This window comes from Podarcis raffonei, chromosome Z (assembly GCF_027172205.1).
Source record: "Podarcis raffonei isolate rPodRaf1 chromosome Z, rPodRaf1.pri, whole genome shotgun sequence".
NCBI lineage: Eukaryota > Metazoa > Chordata > Lepidosauria > Squamata > Lacertidae > Podarcis > Podarcis raffonei.
Window position 1 is genome coordinate 16,529,772 of NC_070621.1, and position 14,627 is coordinate 16,544,398.

General features: G+C 44.9%; 1 protein-coding gene across 17 annotated transcripts in view; it reads left to right on the plus strand.

The window, feature by feature from the left end:
- The first annotated feature begins 6,541 nt into the window (after positions 1-6,541).
- The window catches only part of FNBP1 (formin binding protein 1), a 114,631-nt gene continuing 106,545 nt past the window's right edge, over positions 6,542-14,627 (plus strand). For 9 of the 17 annotated variants that reach the window (XM_053374115.1, XM_053374112.1, XM_053374117.1 and 6 more), the window contains exon 1: positions 6,543-6,887. In XM_053374115.1, the coding sequence (XP_053230090.1) occupies positions 6,864-6,887 (24 nt within the window). In that variant the 5' untranslated portion in view covers positions 6,543-6,863. Of the gene's footprint in view, positions 6,888-14,627 lie in introns of all 17 variants that reach the window. The other 8 variants (XM_053374113.1, XM_053374111.1, XM_053374114.1 and 5 more) reach the window with 2 other exon arrangements.

Here is a 14,627-nt window from a genome sequence, read left to right on the forward strand (position 1 = left end):
TGGGCTACAACCTCTCCAGGCGAATGGTGCCTCTGGGGCTGGCCAGGGGGTACTAGCTGCCAGGAGCTGAGGCAGCCTCGGAGTAAGCAAGCAAGTGGGCAAGGGAGCTCAGCCAGCCATTCTGCCAGCCTTTGCTATTGGGAATGGACAGAGAGTCCATGCCCCTGTAGGGCAGTGTGTGAAGGCACCTCTCTTTGGGGCAGGGGCGGGGGCAGCTCAGAGACCAAAGAGAGGAGAGGAGGCTGAGGGAACACTCCACAAGCGAGGGTTTTGGAAAAGGGGTGAGGGGCTGCCAGCTCTGCAGGCAAGGGGTGACATAACTGAGCTCCTGAGCACCATGGATGTCGCAGAAAGAATGTAGTTGGTCAAGGGAGCTGTGGACTCAAAAAGGTTGAAAATCTCTGCCCTATAGTTTCTAGTAAAGGGACCCCTGACCATTAGATCCAGTTGTGACCGACTCTGGGGTTGCGGCGCTCATCTCACTTTATTGGCTGAGGGAGCCGACGTACAGCTTCCGGGTCATGTGGCCAGCATGACTAAGCCGCTTCTGGAGAACCAGAGCAGCGCACGGAAACACTGTTTACCTTCCCGCCAGAGTGGTACCTATTTATCTACTTGTACTTTAACATGCTTTCGAACTGCTAGGTTGGCAGAAGCAGGGACCGAGCAACGGGAGCTCACCCCGTAGCAGGGATTCGAGCCTCCGACATACTGATCGGCAAATTCTAGGCTCTGTGGTTTAACCCACAGCACCACCCGTGTCCCCTTTAGTTTCTACAACATAGTTTATTGTCTGTAATAAGGTTAACACCTCTAAGTATTTAAATATTCCATGTGCTGTGGCAAACAGAGAGTTAAAGGCTCCTGTAGTGTCCTCTACATTGATAGGAAGGAGCACAGATTTAGAATACTTGATTTGAGATCCTGCTACTCAGTGATACACTTCTAACTGCTGCTTAAGTGGCTCCAGGGCTGTTACTGGATTTTGAGAAATGAGAAAGGTGTCATCTGCAAGCATATTCACTTTGTGTACCACATGCAGCACTGTGACACCCTTTATAAAGGGCAGCTAGCCAGGTTGGTTGCCATGAGTGAAGCCTCTAGAGGGATGCCATTGAGGCTCCCAGCCTTTGTGTGTGTGTGTGTACACAAATGTGCATGGGGTGTGTGTGCCAAACTGGGTCTTTGACCCAGGTGAAATAAAGCCGTTTTGCCCCTGAGGGAGGATGTGACCCAACTCAGGCCACAAATAGGGTTGGCAGCTTATTTACAACCCATGCTCCTGTGTGTTAATAGAACATTTCATTATTTTCCTACCACTTTCTCAGTTTTGATGTGCATATCCTGACCGCTGCATATAAAGCTGCAGTTGTAGAGCAGAAATGAGCAGAAATGTAGCAAGAGGAATAAAAAAATTCCCCATAAATTTGCTACCATGCCCGAAAAAAAGCCAGCTATAAATGTGTATTTGTCAGGCTCTTTACTGTAAAAGGGAAATACAACAGAGCTGGTAAAAGCTTGGCAGACCTCACCAAATATGAGCTTGGCTCAGAGAGCAACAAGCGGATACTCTCTTCTCTCTCTCTCTCTCTCTCTCTCTCTCTCTCTCTCTCTCTCGTTTATTTTCAATACACATTCCATCTGAGCTCTTCCACTATCAGCAGCCCTTTGCAGCCAGACGTTAGCAGGTGATAAGGTGTCTTATCCCACTCCCTGTTGGCATAAATATTTATCACCATGTTCACAAGTTTATTTTCAAAACACAAGAGCAGGCCATCCCCTTTCCTCTCAAGTAATTTTGCACCCCTAACCTCAAAGGATTAAAATAACAAATGGAGGCTTTTGTTCCTCTCCAACAGCATCCTAGGGTGCCCCCTTTCTTCCTATCAGTGTTTTCACACTGGTTTTATTTTGAGTTAATGTTACACAGTTAGGTTTGGCAGGGGTGGAGGTATTATTTGCCCACACCAGCCCCACCACTTTCCACCCAGAAACTTATCTGGGACAGGAAATAATTACCAGGAGAGGGGGATGATGCATTTTTCCCATTACTAGAGTACATTTCAAAACAACCAATTTTGCCTTTCAATTTTGCTTCAGTGGACAGAACCTTGTTTTGGCCTTAATCTGTATAGAGCTTAATAAGGCTTAATTTGAAGTGTCTTAAATTTGCTTCAGGGTCCTCCCCCTCCCTTAGAAATCCCCCCTTCCCCCAAATTACAGATAGGAATTGGGGGGAGGAGCTTAACAACATTTTACAGTATGTTTTATTTTACAAATAAATTTATTTTTACAAAAATAATAATACTGTGCATAAACATTAATTACCCCCTCTTCCCATGAACAGTATTTCAGGATTCAGATTACATTTTTTAAAACACAATCTATTCTGCAAAGATTAAGAATTCTCTGTTCAGCATAATGTTCTACAGTGGTACCTCAGGTTACATATGCTTCAGGTTACATACGCTTCAGGTTACACACTCCGCTAACCCAGAAACAGTACCTCGGGTTAAGAACTTTGCTTCAGGATGAGAACAAAAATCGTGCAGCAGCGGCGCAGCAGCAGCAGGAGGCCCCATTAGCTAAAGTGGTGCTTCAGGTTAAGAACAGTTTCAGGTTAAGAACGGACCTCCGGAACGAATTAAGTACGTAACCAGAGGTACCACTGTAGCTACTGTGATAGGAATTTTATGGTCTTAGATATATGGTAATGTTCATAACCGCACGTACATAGATCAGCACAGGAAGACCGACCTGAAGTCATTTTGATTCCTAAACTGAGCAAATGTTTTCTCTGCAAGGTCAAAGTGGAAAAGCCTCCCCATTGTCTTCTCCTTCACAAATCCTGTCTTAAGGGTATGTCTGTGTTTGAATAGGGTGTGAGCCTGTGACCTGGCCCAGGAACTAAGTCACTACAAAAGAATGGCCAGGCTCCCCAGGCAATCCAATTAAGTAACCTGCCAGACAGGAGATAAACAACAACAGGAGAAAAACAATATTAAAATTTCTGTTTTAAACCACCTTTTCTGTGATGTAGGTGTGATGTATCTGAGGGGTGGTCTTAGGTTACACACCTTCTGTGATGTATGTATGATGTTTCTGGGGTTGGTCTTGATCTACAGGATGGGAATTTCAAAAGTCTTTATAAGGCCTTGTGTGCCATTTTTCGGGGCTCCTCCTCTCTCCTGCGGGTGAGGGGAGCACCCTGTTGCAACAGATCAATAAAGACCAAGCTTACTAGCTGCTTTGCTTTTCAATATTCTCTGGTTGGCCTCTGTTATTCTCTCCTACCAATAGGGAACCTATGTAAGGACTCTATATGGGCTCTTGGATACCCCATAAGGGAAAAGGGTAATTTTTGTTTACAACACTACCATCATATATAGTAGTATTTTTTTCCTTTACCACGTTGTTTTCTATAACCGATATTAAAGGAAATGACTCAATGAGAGGCCATGTGGTGTCGTGGTTAGAGTGTCGGACTAGGACAGGATGCAAATCTCCCCCCCCCCCCATAAAGCTCACTGGGTAAATGACCTTGGGGCAGCCGCTGCCTCTCATCTTAATCTACCTCACAGGGTTGTTGTGGGAATAACATGGGAAGGTGGAGAACTGTGTACCGCCACCTTGAGCTCCTTGGAGGAAAAGTGGAATATAAATAAAGTAATGATTATAATTGGTCCGACATTTCATGGAAATCAGGGGATTCCCTGGGGGCAGAGCAAGACACAACTTTTCTTCACACAGGGTAAGACGAGTGATCTGTGTATCTCAGTCTTTTCTTCACTGGCAACAGTTCCTTGAGGTCTGTCGGCTGCTCTCTGAGACTATGATTGAAACAGAGACCCTCTGTGCTGCCCCACACCCTGGCCCAGGTCCAGTCATGGGCAGTGGACTGCGACTGGCTGTGGGGCATTGGTCTGGGACTGGGCATTGGTCTGGGCATGGGCATGGGTTTTGGACTGGGACTGGGTACGAGTCACTTTGCCTCGCTTCCCCCCCCCCTTCAGGCTGCTGTTCAACAGGCGAAACTAACTCCTGGTCCATCATGCACAGTGAGAAAGAAATGCAGTATTGCCACCCAAAACAAAGTAGAAATGGGAAGACCCTTGTGGGAACAGGAGGCTGGACTGAATGAGCCTGTTGGCTTGATTTGGCACACCTCCGCTTACATCCACCTCCAGCTTCAGCCTGTTTCTGAATCCCAGTTGTTGGGAACAACCGCACAAGAGGGCACTCAGGTCATGTTTGCGGGCTTCCCTGTTCAGGGAAGTTTTTAACATGTGACATTTTAGTGTATTTTTCATCTTTGTTGGAAGCCGCCCAGAGTGGCTGGGGAAACCCAGCCAGATGGGCGGGGTACAAATAATAAATTATTATTATTATTATTATTATTATTATTATTATTCCCGGCCCTACATGGAGATGCCAGAGTTTGAACCTGAGGGCCTTCTTAAGAGTATACCACTGAGTTATAGTCTTCTCCCCTCCCCAAAGAAAATAAGATTCCAGTTTTCCTGGTTGTAAATAAAGGTATGATTTTAAAAAAGAAGCAACAAGCTATTGGTCCATCTAGCGCAGTACTGTCTACACTGTCTGGCAGCAGCTCTCTAGAGTTTCAGGATGGGAGTTTTACCTGGAGATCCCAGGGACTGAACCTGGGGCCTGCATACAAAGCAGGTGCTCTACCCCTGAGCTACTTGCCCTCATCCAAAACTTATGCCACAATAAATCTGTTAGTCTTTAAGGGGCCCATGCAACTGTAATAAAACTGTCTCTGTAAAAGAGGTACCAAAGCTGATGACCTCCAGATGTTGTTAAACTCTAGCTCCCACCAGCCCCGGAAAACATGGCCAAAGGTCAGGGGTGAGGGGAATTGGAAACTGCCCCTAGGAAATCATCAGTTGAAACAGTAGCTTTTGAAGGGCAATCCCATACATGTATACGGAGAAGTTAAGTTTCAAATCAGTAAAGTGGGACTTGCCCCCATGTAAGTAGCTAAAGAACTGCAGCCTAATTAGCATAAACCTATGCTCCTACTTCAAAGTAGGGCCCACTGTGCTCCATAGTTCTTGTATCTACAATCTTGTTGCTGAGTTTGCTTCTTTCCTTCTCCCTCCCAATCCACTTTCCCTTTGGTGCCATGTCTCTAAAGATAATAATAACCTGGAGGAATGTTTTTTAAGTGACTCTGATAGCCTTTTTGGCTGAAGAGCAAGGTAAAATACCAGTTGGTATTTTGGATTTGCTATATTGGATTTGATCTGATGCCTTGTGTGAATATTGTTTACCTTTTTATATAAACAACATTTTTATACCTACACCTGTTTTACATGAAGTAAGAGAGAGGTTATAGGAGACACCAACAAATTCAATTCCAGTTTGCTTTCAAACTAAACTCTGAATCACAACAATTTATAATGATTGCATCTAACTAATTTTTTCTGATTTTTTTTTTTGGGGGGGACAGTCAGTGCATAGAGGAGCCCCTCTGTTTGCTATGAGGCTATTATTGTCACTCAGAAGAAACCCAACTACTTCTGCTGGGATGCACCTGCTTGCTTGTGTGATCAAAGGTTTCAGAAACTGATATTCTGGGTCTCTACATAAGGAGCAGGCAACAGATAATGAGCAATGTCTTCCACTTGAGGTTGACCACAAATACAAAGTCTGTCTGAGTATGGGACCTTCTTGTAGTGGCTATTCAACACTGCAGTGGGCATCACTTGGAAACACAGCACAGTGAAGAAGGTGGCATATATGGTCCCCCCCCCCCCCAATTTAATTCCCATGACAATCCTGTAAGGTAGGATAGTCAGCTTGGCAGTGACTCACTTAAGGTCACCCAGCAAGCTCCATGGCCCATTTGAACCCTGCTCTCCCAAGTCCTAATCCAACACTCTAACCACTTCACCACACTTCCTGTGAAGCACCTGGAAGCATTTTGCAATGGCTTATGTGTGTAAAAGGAGGATGATGATTTGGGGGCTGCAGTGTGCATGCCAAATATTCTCAAATATAGAATTATGGGTGGTGGTCTCTGGGTTCCACCTCCTGTCCGTTTACACGTGCCACAGTGGGCCACATTCCAAAACTGCACCATCTAATATTTTTCAAGGCATCTGGAACTATACTTGATAATGAGACTTCATCATTTTAACCCAAATGCAAATGGACTCATTCTCCGTGCCTATTCTATAGTTTTGTTTTTAATCTTTTCATTTCCATCTGTAGTTATAACTGGGTTTTTTTTCTGCTTTCTGTGCATTACAAAACGAAATAAGAAAACCTGTACCAAATCTGTACCACAGTTGCATCTCTGCTGCAAAGCCTTAGGATGCTGCACTGAGATTTGAGGAGCTTCACTTGACAGCTTGGCTCAATAAAATAAAATTCCCCTGGAGCATCAGTTGAGCCCACTCTTGGCGCCTGCGCAATCCCAGCACCAGACTACTGAATCCCCCCTCCTCCTTGCATGCGCCTTACTGCCGGGCGCATGCGCGCTTCCCAGGTGCTGTCAATTCCTCCCTGGGTCTCCTCCCTTTACTACTCTGAGAGCTACTCGCTTGATTTTGCTGCCGCTGCTGCTGCTTTGGCCATTTTGCTCTGGAGGCAGCAATGAGGTGGTAGCAACAATAGCCACGAGAGGAGGCAACCTAGCAAGCAATCAAATCAAGGGCACAAAGCTCTATTATTGTTGCTATATTGTAGTTTTGCAAGCTTATGCTCTTTTTGCAAGCGGTTTGGAGGGGTGCTGGCCTCGCTTTTGGGGTGGCAGGCGAAGGACGAGGGGGTGTGGACCCCCCGGCGTTGAATATCGCACCCAGGGCCGGCCCCCTAGCCCACCCGTCGCTGGAGCCATGAGTTGGGGCACGGAGCTTTGGGTAAGTAGAAGAGGCAGCAAGAGGAAGAAATGGGTTGGTGGTCGTGGAAGAGAGGCATGGATTTTTGCAGTGTGTGGGTGGGGGCTATTTCTACATGGCTGAGCAGCAGCATGTGGGGGAGAGGGATTGCATTATTCCTGAGCTGGGGTGGGGGGCGACGAGCGCGTCACTTCATGCATGTCTCTCACTTACTCACACACACAAAATGCTGGGGGTTTGGATCTGCATGGAAAACTGCGATAAGGTTAGATACAGATAGGCATTCTATTAGAGTTCTAAATCTGCACAGGAAAACAGTGCAATAAAGTTAGGTCTTTATTCTATTGGCAATTTAAGTCTTCGTAGAAAATGGTGTGAGAAAGTTAACTCCTCCAAAAATAAAAGCCAGCCTCCAGGTTTCGGCTAATATTCGACCTCCTAAGAGTAGACCCATTGGAAATAAGGGGTATAGTTTGGGTCTATTCATTTTAGTGAGTACACTCTTGAATAGGGTTTATTGGAATGCAAAAGCCGGTCTTTCTATGGGTGGAAGCCAAGTAAGTCTTACATAGAGTAGACCCGTTGGAAATCAATGGACTTACGGTAGTGGTGGAGATTGGGTACAACCCCCTAATAACCACAAGGTTGGTTCCGCGCAGAGCAGACCCACTTGAAATCCGTGTGCTTAAATTAGTCATGCTCGTTTTATTTCAAGGGGTCTACTCTTGAGGGGGGCTAACACTGGATACAAATCCTACGCAGTAAGATAACACAGCAGGTACCAGCAGTACACACACACAAAATATTAAGGCCAGTTACCCTAAGCTTTTGCCATAAATATGTCCCTGAGTGGGGCTGCAAAGGTATAAAATCATAACATTAAATCAGTTAAAACAATTTGCAAGCAGAGGACCAGGGGAAGTATTTAAAACAAACACTAAAATACATTGATTGCAGTGAGTCTACTCTGGGTAAGTCCTTAGATCTCAACAGTAGTTATCTCTGCTCGCCTCTCTACACGCCTTATTCTCTGCCGCCTGAAAATAACGGTTTTCCTCCTCGTGTTCCCTCCTCTGCAATGTAGTGTTTACTAGCTCCTTTTTTTCTTTTTTACAAAAAACCCCCAGATGTTTCCACAGTTGAGAAAGGGGAGGGGAAGAGATAGCCAGCGAATGAGTATGTGCACACATGTCCGTATTAATTATATGCATAATTAATAATTGCCCTCTGGAATGTCATAATGAATACTGTCGTTAAAAGAACCCAAGCGCTGCACCAGACTATTCGGAGTAGACCCATTGGAATGTAAGGACTTGAGTTGGTCCTATCACTAGAGATTTCAATAGGTCTACTCCGCGTAGGACTAACATTGGCTGCAACCCCCTCCTCCTTCTCCCCTCCCCCCCTCAAAAATATTGCAGCGTTGGTGAAGGTTTGTGAGAGGAGCAAGTGACGTTTCCTATTTAAAAAAATAATCATTTGTATTTCTCAACTTGAGGAAGGAAATCTGTGTCATTGCTGTGTTCACCCCCAAGACTGCAATGGAGAGAGGAGGGGGGAGGGAAGAGGAGGTGTGTTTTATGTCCATGATAAAACAGTTTCCTGGGAGAGGAGTCCTGGTGGTCTCAGCAAAGAAAAGGAAATAATGCATTTATTTTTAAAGGATTTAAGGCTGGGGGAACAAGGTCAGAAATTGGGATCTTCCTTTCTGATGTGTTTTTGCCTGTCTCTTGCAAGGGTTTAGGATAGCTCAGTTGGTTAGAGAGCAAAAAAGGCAGGCAGTGGCTTCATGTACAAAATGATCCAGCTTCTAGTACCCTTAAAAGAGAGAAAACAGGCTGTGAGGAAACTGGTTTGGAATGGGAAGATCAGACTTGCAGGTTTCTATTTACCTGGTTTCTTGGGACTTGGCAGCTGTTCTTGGGAAGTTAGGTTGCACCCTTTCTTCCTCTCACCCTAGAATCCAAGTTTTGTAGAGTTGGAAGGAACCCCAGGGGTCATCTAGGCCAACCCCCCTGCAATGCATTAGCAGCAAAACATCTCTACCCCTAAACAGCCTCTTCACCACTAACACTGCCACCCCCAGTGCGTTTTATCTGCCCTGCAATGGGGGGGTGGAGAGACCCACTGGCCATGGGACTAACTTGAGGCAGTCACAGCAATTTCTTAGTTTGGTCTACCTTGCAAGGCGATTGTGAGGATAGAATGGGGGAGGGGAATCAGGTCCCGCTTTGGGGCTTCCCATTGGGTGCATCTGCTTGGCCACTATGAGAACAGGAGGCTGGACAAGACAGGACTTTTGGGACTTGATACAATAGCTGGGCTCTTCCTAAGTTCACTGCGATGGGCTCTTTGGGGAAAAAACAGAGGCGTAAATCCAAAAAACTTAAAAATAAGGTGAAAATTGGAGGTTGCGTCCAGCACAGTCAACCCATTGAAACTGATGGATGTGGTGAATTTAGGGTCGTAAATGTCAGTGGGTCTCCTCTGAGTAGAACCTGGATTGATTAAACCCATGATTTGTTTAAAAAAGCAATGCTTAGACATGTCAGCCTTCGAAGATTCAGCTGTGAGTGGGTGTGGGTGTGCGCACATGGACGCATGCGTGTTGGGTGTGCCCTGAGGTAACATTCTGAGACCACTGCAAGCCTTTGTATGAATTAAGGCTCAGTTTGCATAATCAGAATAACAAGCTTCCTTAGAATCAAAGAGTCGGAAGGGACTCATAGGGTCATCTAGTCCAACCCCCTGCAATGCAAGAATAACGGCTATTAGTAGCCTTATCAGAAAAATTCACTGAGGATATTTACCCTGGGCTTTGACACCCATGATAAATATTTTTAAGACCCACCACTGTTCTTGTGATTTGTTTTAAACAGCTTCTTAATTTTATATTTTGTTGCAGCATGCCCTGGGAGTGTATGGGGAAGATAATAATTTGGATTAATAATAATAATAATACTCCCTTTTTAAAGGCATCTAAGCCAATGGGCCATTTCAGCATTTTGTGGCAGTGAGTTCCATCAGTTAACATTGCAATTTTTTTAAAAAAATGTGAGTGGAGGAATACAATTTGTACTGTCGGCAACCTTTCAGCTTCACTGTATGACGCTGTTAGGTTCTGATATTGTGCAAAGGGGAGGGGAAGCTTCTCTCTAACCACTTCCTCCAACACTCTGCAAACCTAGACTCCTGCCCTTGGGAATCTGCTTGCAATGCCCCCCATGCTGGCTGCCGTCTTTGCAGCACTCCCTATGGCCTACAGCTGACCACAGTCAGCTAGATCAATTGCAGGGTTTGTGTTATCTATGGCCCAGGTGTGCTTCCTCAGTTTGGACCTTTAACAAGCCATGCTTGAGCTTATCTTGGTTTTTGGAAGACCTGGAGGCAGGTCCCTTAGAGCAGTGTTCTAAAAAAAAGGATGAAGAGTTTTGCACCAGGGATGGGGAAGCTCAATCTCAGAGGCCTACTGCGGCCCCCTGGACCTCTCTGTCTGGCCCTAATAACTTTCTCGGAGCCACAGCCCATACCACTTCACCCTCTTTCATTTTATTTTGCCCTTGAACTCTGTCATTGCCTGCTGCTTGCTTGGGTGGTGGTACGTGTCAGAATGAAGGCTGTTATAGAAAGGTGAAATTCACATCCATTGCTCTGCCCTCTTTGGCCTTGGACTCCACCCACCAACATGTGGCCCCTGGAAGGTTGCCTGAGAAGAAAATGTGGCCCTTGGTCTGACACATGTTTTCTACCCTTGTTTTTGTTTGTTTTTTACACACTGGAAGAACACGGATGTATGAGCTGAGCATTGTGGGGAATGGCAGAGCAGAACTGTATTAGAGCTTCCTCTTTTGACGAGCAGGTTGGGATTTGTGGGTGCACCAAATAGCTTAATGATAGGTGTTTTAGCTGCGGAGAGCTGGCCAAAGGGAATTTGAGCTGGAGGCCGAGGATGGCATGGCGTTAGCGGGCCTTGTGGCTTACGAGACACAGCAGGATTTCGGAGTTGTGGATGAGCACCACAATTGCTCCTGAGGCAAAAATGCATTTACTGAATAACTCTGGAAATTGGTCACGGTATCCCTGCATCCTTAACAGCCATGCAGTTTCAGGGCCGGTCCAAGACATTTTGCTGTTTGAGGCAGATCAGAAAACTGCGCCCACTACTGCTGCAACTGGAGGCATCCCAGGGAAGCCTCAACACACCGAAGCTGGCAGGGGAGAAAAAAGGAGGCTATTGAGGAACAAGGGGCAGCGGCAGAGGAACTGTCCTGGGATGGCGGCTCCTATCAGCAGCCAAAGGAGAAATGAAGGCAGGCGAGGATGCCCTTCTCTTTCCATTTATGCCACCCCTCTCAGCTGTCCTCAGCCTGTGCCTGAGGCAAGTGCCTCAGTGAAGTTAATGGGTGGGTCGGCCCTGAGTAGTTTGGTCTACAGGTTGATTTGACATGTTGCTGCAGGAGAGATGATAGGCTTCATTTTCCAGGTGAAACAGCTAATTACAAACTTGTCTGTCTCTTTGGAAATTTCTGTGGCGTGATTCTATACACATGGATGATGCTATGTCTGGCTGTCATTATTGGCTGTTGGGTTGCATGGGACAATCTGGGTCAGGGGATGCAGTGAACTCCATGCTTCCCACAAGTACAGTGGTACCTCAGGTTGCATATGCTTCAGGTTACATACACTTCAGGTTACAGACTCCGCTAACCCAGAAATAGTGCTTCAGGTTAAGAACTTTGCTTCAGGATGAGAACAGAAATCGTGCTCCGGCAGCGCAGCGGCAGCAGGAAGCCCCATTAGCTAAAGTGGTGCTTCAGGTTAAGAACAGTTTCAGGTTAAGAACGGACCTCTGGAACGAATTAAGTACTTAACCCGAGGTACCACTGTAGCTGCTTTTTCTAACAATGTCCCTGGGAGGCAGGACAGACACTTAAACTCTTGGGATGGACTATGGCTCAGTAGGAGAGCATCTGCTTTGTGTGCAGAAGCCACCAGGCTCAGTTCCCAGTGGCATCTCTAGGTGACGTTGGGAACGTTCCCTGCATGCAGTCCTCAAGAGCTGCTGCCAGTCAGTGTGGACAGTACTGAGCTAGACAGCTTCCTACATCTTGGCTCATTTAGAATTTTAATGACAGTCTAGCATAAGACAGCTTCCTGTGTTCCTAAATCAGTTTTGGGAATTGCAGCCCTCCATGAAACTGTTGGGATCTCGGGTTGTGAATTCTTGATGCAGAGCAGTTCTGAAGCTTTGGACAAGCTGGTTCAGCATCAGCAGAGGGCCCAAGCACCTTATGCCTACTACAGAAAAGCTTCCGGCAATATAGGAACAACTTCCCTTTCTATGTATCGAGCAAGGCTTTCTCTTTGAGGAATACCCAACATTTGGCAAAAGTCTGCTCTAGTAAAGCTGAGGCAGGGTGGTGGGGCGGGGGAGAAGGATGATTGACATGTGCAGGCAGGATTTTGCAAAGCGGGGAGAGGTAAAATAAGCAGCTGTTTGCAAGTGAAAACAAATCTGAGGTGTTTTGTCCTAATCGAGTAGACTTGATAAGCACAATATGGTAGGAGCAGCTGGGAGCTACATATGCCTTGCAGGCAGTGGGTGTTGACTGAGGTACTTATAATGAGAGAATTGTTAAGAGTTGGAAGAGACCACGAGGGTCATCTAGTCCAGCCCCTGCAATGTTGGAATCTTTTGCCCAGTATGAGGCTCAAACACATGACCCGAGATTAAGAGCCTCATGCTATACTGACTGAGCAATGTAGGACTTCTGCATAATAATTTCAACCTGTACATTTTTTTTTTTAAAAAAGTTTCTAGTCCTCAAGGCTGAGGTACTTTTTCTGCAGGGGAATTTCAACTTGTGCATTAAAAAAAATAAGTTTTTAGTCCTGAAGCTTTGAACACACAGTGGGTATTCCAAACAGTCAGGAATGAAGTAAAAGGGCACCTTGTACTGAGAGTGTAAAAGGCTTTGGGCATGCTCAAAGGTGATAATTTCAAAAAAGGTTTGTTTGTTTGTTTATTCACTTAGTAATATTTATATCCCACCCTTCATTGAAAAAGATTTCCAGGTGGATCACATTCTGATAAAACAATACAAATGGACATGCTTTATAATCTCAAAATATTTTAAGAGTTGCCACGATCACAAAAACATATTTACTGTGAGGCTGGTAGCACTGAAATCTATTCTGATGTAGAGCGCTTTGTTCAATCCTTAATGTAAGATGGATCTCAGTATTTTCAAAAGATGCTCAGCTCGCCAAAAAGGAAGTCAAGCATGTTTAACAGCAGAGAAACGTGTCTCCTAAAGGTGCTGTTTCTCGTTGCTGCAAAACTGTGACATCATTCTCAATGTCCTGCTTTACTACAGAACCTCTCCTTATTGAAATGCTTTTCAGCGGTTTGCTGGGGCTTCCTGAGATTAGCATTTTCCTCATTTAGATGTAGCCAGGAGGTAACGCATGCTGCTGTTGCAACAGATAAATCCAATATCGTGGAGGTAAACGTTTTGCAGAAAATGATAATCAGGAAGAGAAGCTCAGAGTGCAAGACTTTCTGCTCTCCTCATTTCCTCTTGTGGTGTGCTGGCAACTTACATAGCCAAGCTGAATGCTTAATTCAGCCCAATTCATGCACTTTAGGTTCTATATGCTTATGGCTGCAGATTGCTACAAAGCGTATGAATTTAGGGTTGTCAGTCTACCTGGTATTTTACCAGCCCATGGACAGTTTATTTAAGTTACATTATAGTCCAAAGGCTATTCATCAGGAAATAAGGATTTATTTTAAGTTTTTGATGTGTGCTGAAACTCAGTCTAAGTTTGTTTTCTTAAAAAAAATGTATAACCACATCAGTTAACAAACATGGATACATATGCTATAATGTCATTGTTTTAGTTAAATAAATTGTTTAAATTGTTATTTAAGGAAATGATTATTTTTCTCCTTCCAATAAAGTACAGCAGAAAAGTTGTCCAAATATAAACAGTAACTTATTAAACCTCACAATAATTTCATAATTATCTGTCTATGTATTTCTAATAGTATAACCAAATCAGTCATTTTTTACATGACAGTAAAAACTACTCTGAAAATTTATTACTCCAAAAATTAAACCTTCATCTGGTTGTAAATATTAAGATTATACCAGCAGGAATGGCTTTCTGTTAAAAAAAATGATTTAAATCAAATTCACCCTGCCTGAGAGGTTCTTCCAGGTGCTGCCCCTGCATTGTGAATACCTGTTCTGGATCCATCCATATCAGGCTTCAGCACAGGGTGTATTTGTGTAGGGGAGAGCTTTTGAAATAGATATAACCATCACAGACCCTACAATGGGCAGGTAAAGCCTTGGTGGTTGGCACTGAGCTACCACAGGGCCTTTTCTGTGGTGGCTCCCCAGTAGTTGAATGCCCTCTCTAGCAAGATGCACCTGTCTCCATAATTATTAACTTTAAGGATGGATTTAAAAACATTCCTGGTTACCCAGGCATTTCGTGCTTGAGGAATACTCACCCCTGGCCGCCTTGAGAGTAGAACCCATTTACCTTGGCTGGAAGGATGGTTTTTTATTTACTGTAATTGCAGTTACAATGTTTTTAGCTGTGACTTCCTTCACAGAGCTACAATTTCCAGAGTCCCCTGGGAAGAGGAATTGACTGCTAAACCACTCTGGAAACTATAGCTCTGGGAAGTGAGTAGGCATCTCTTGTTTAGAACCCTGAACAAACTACAGCTCCCAGGATTCTCTGAGG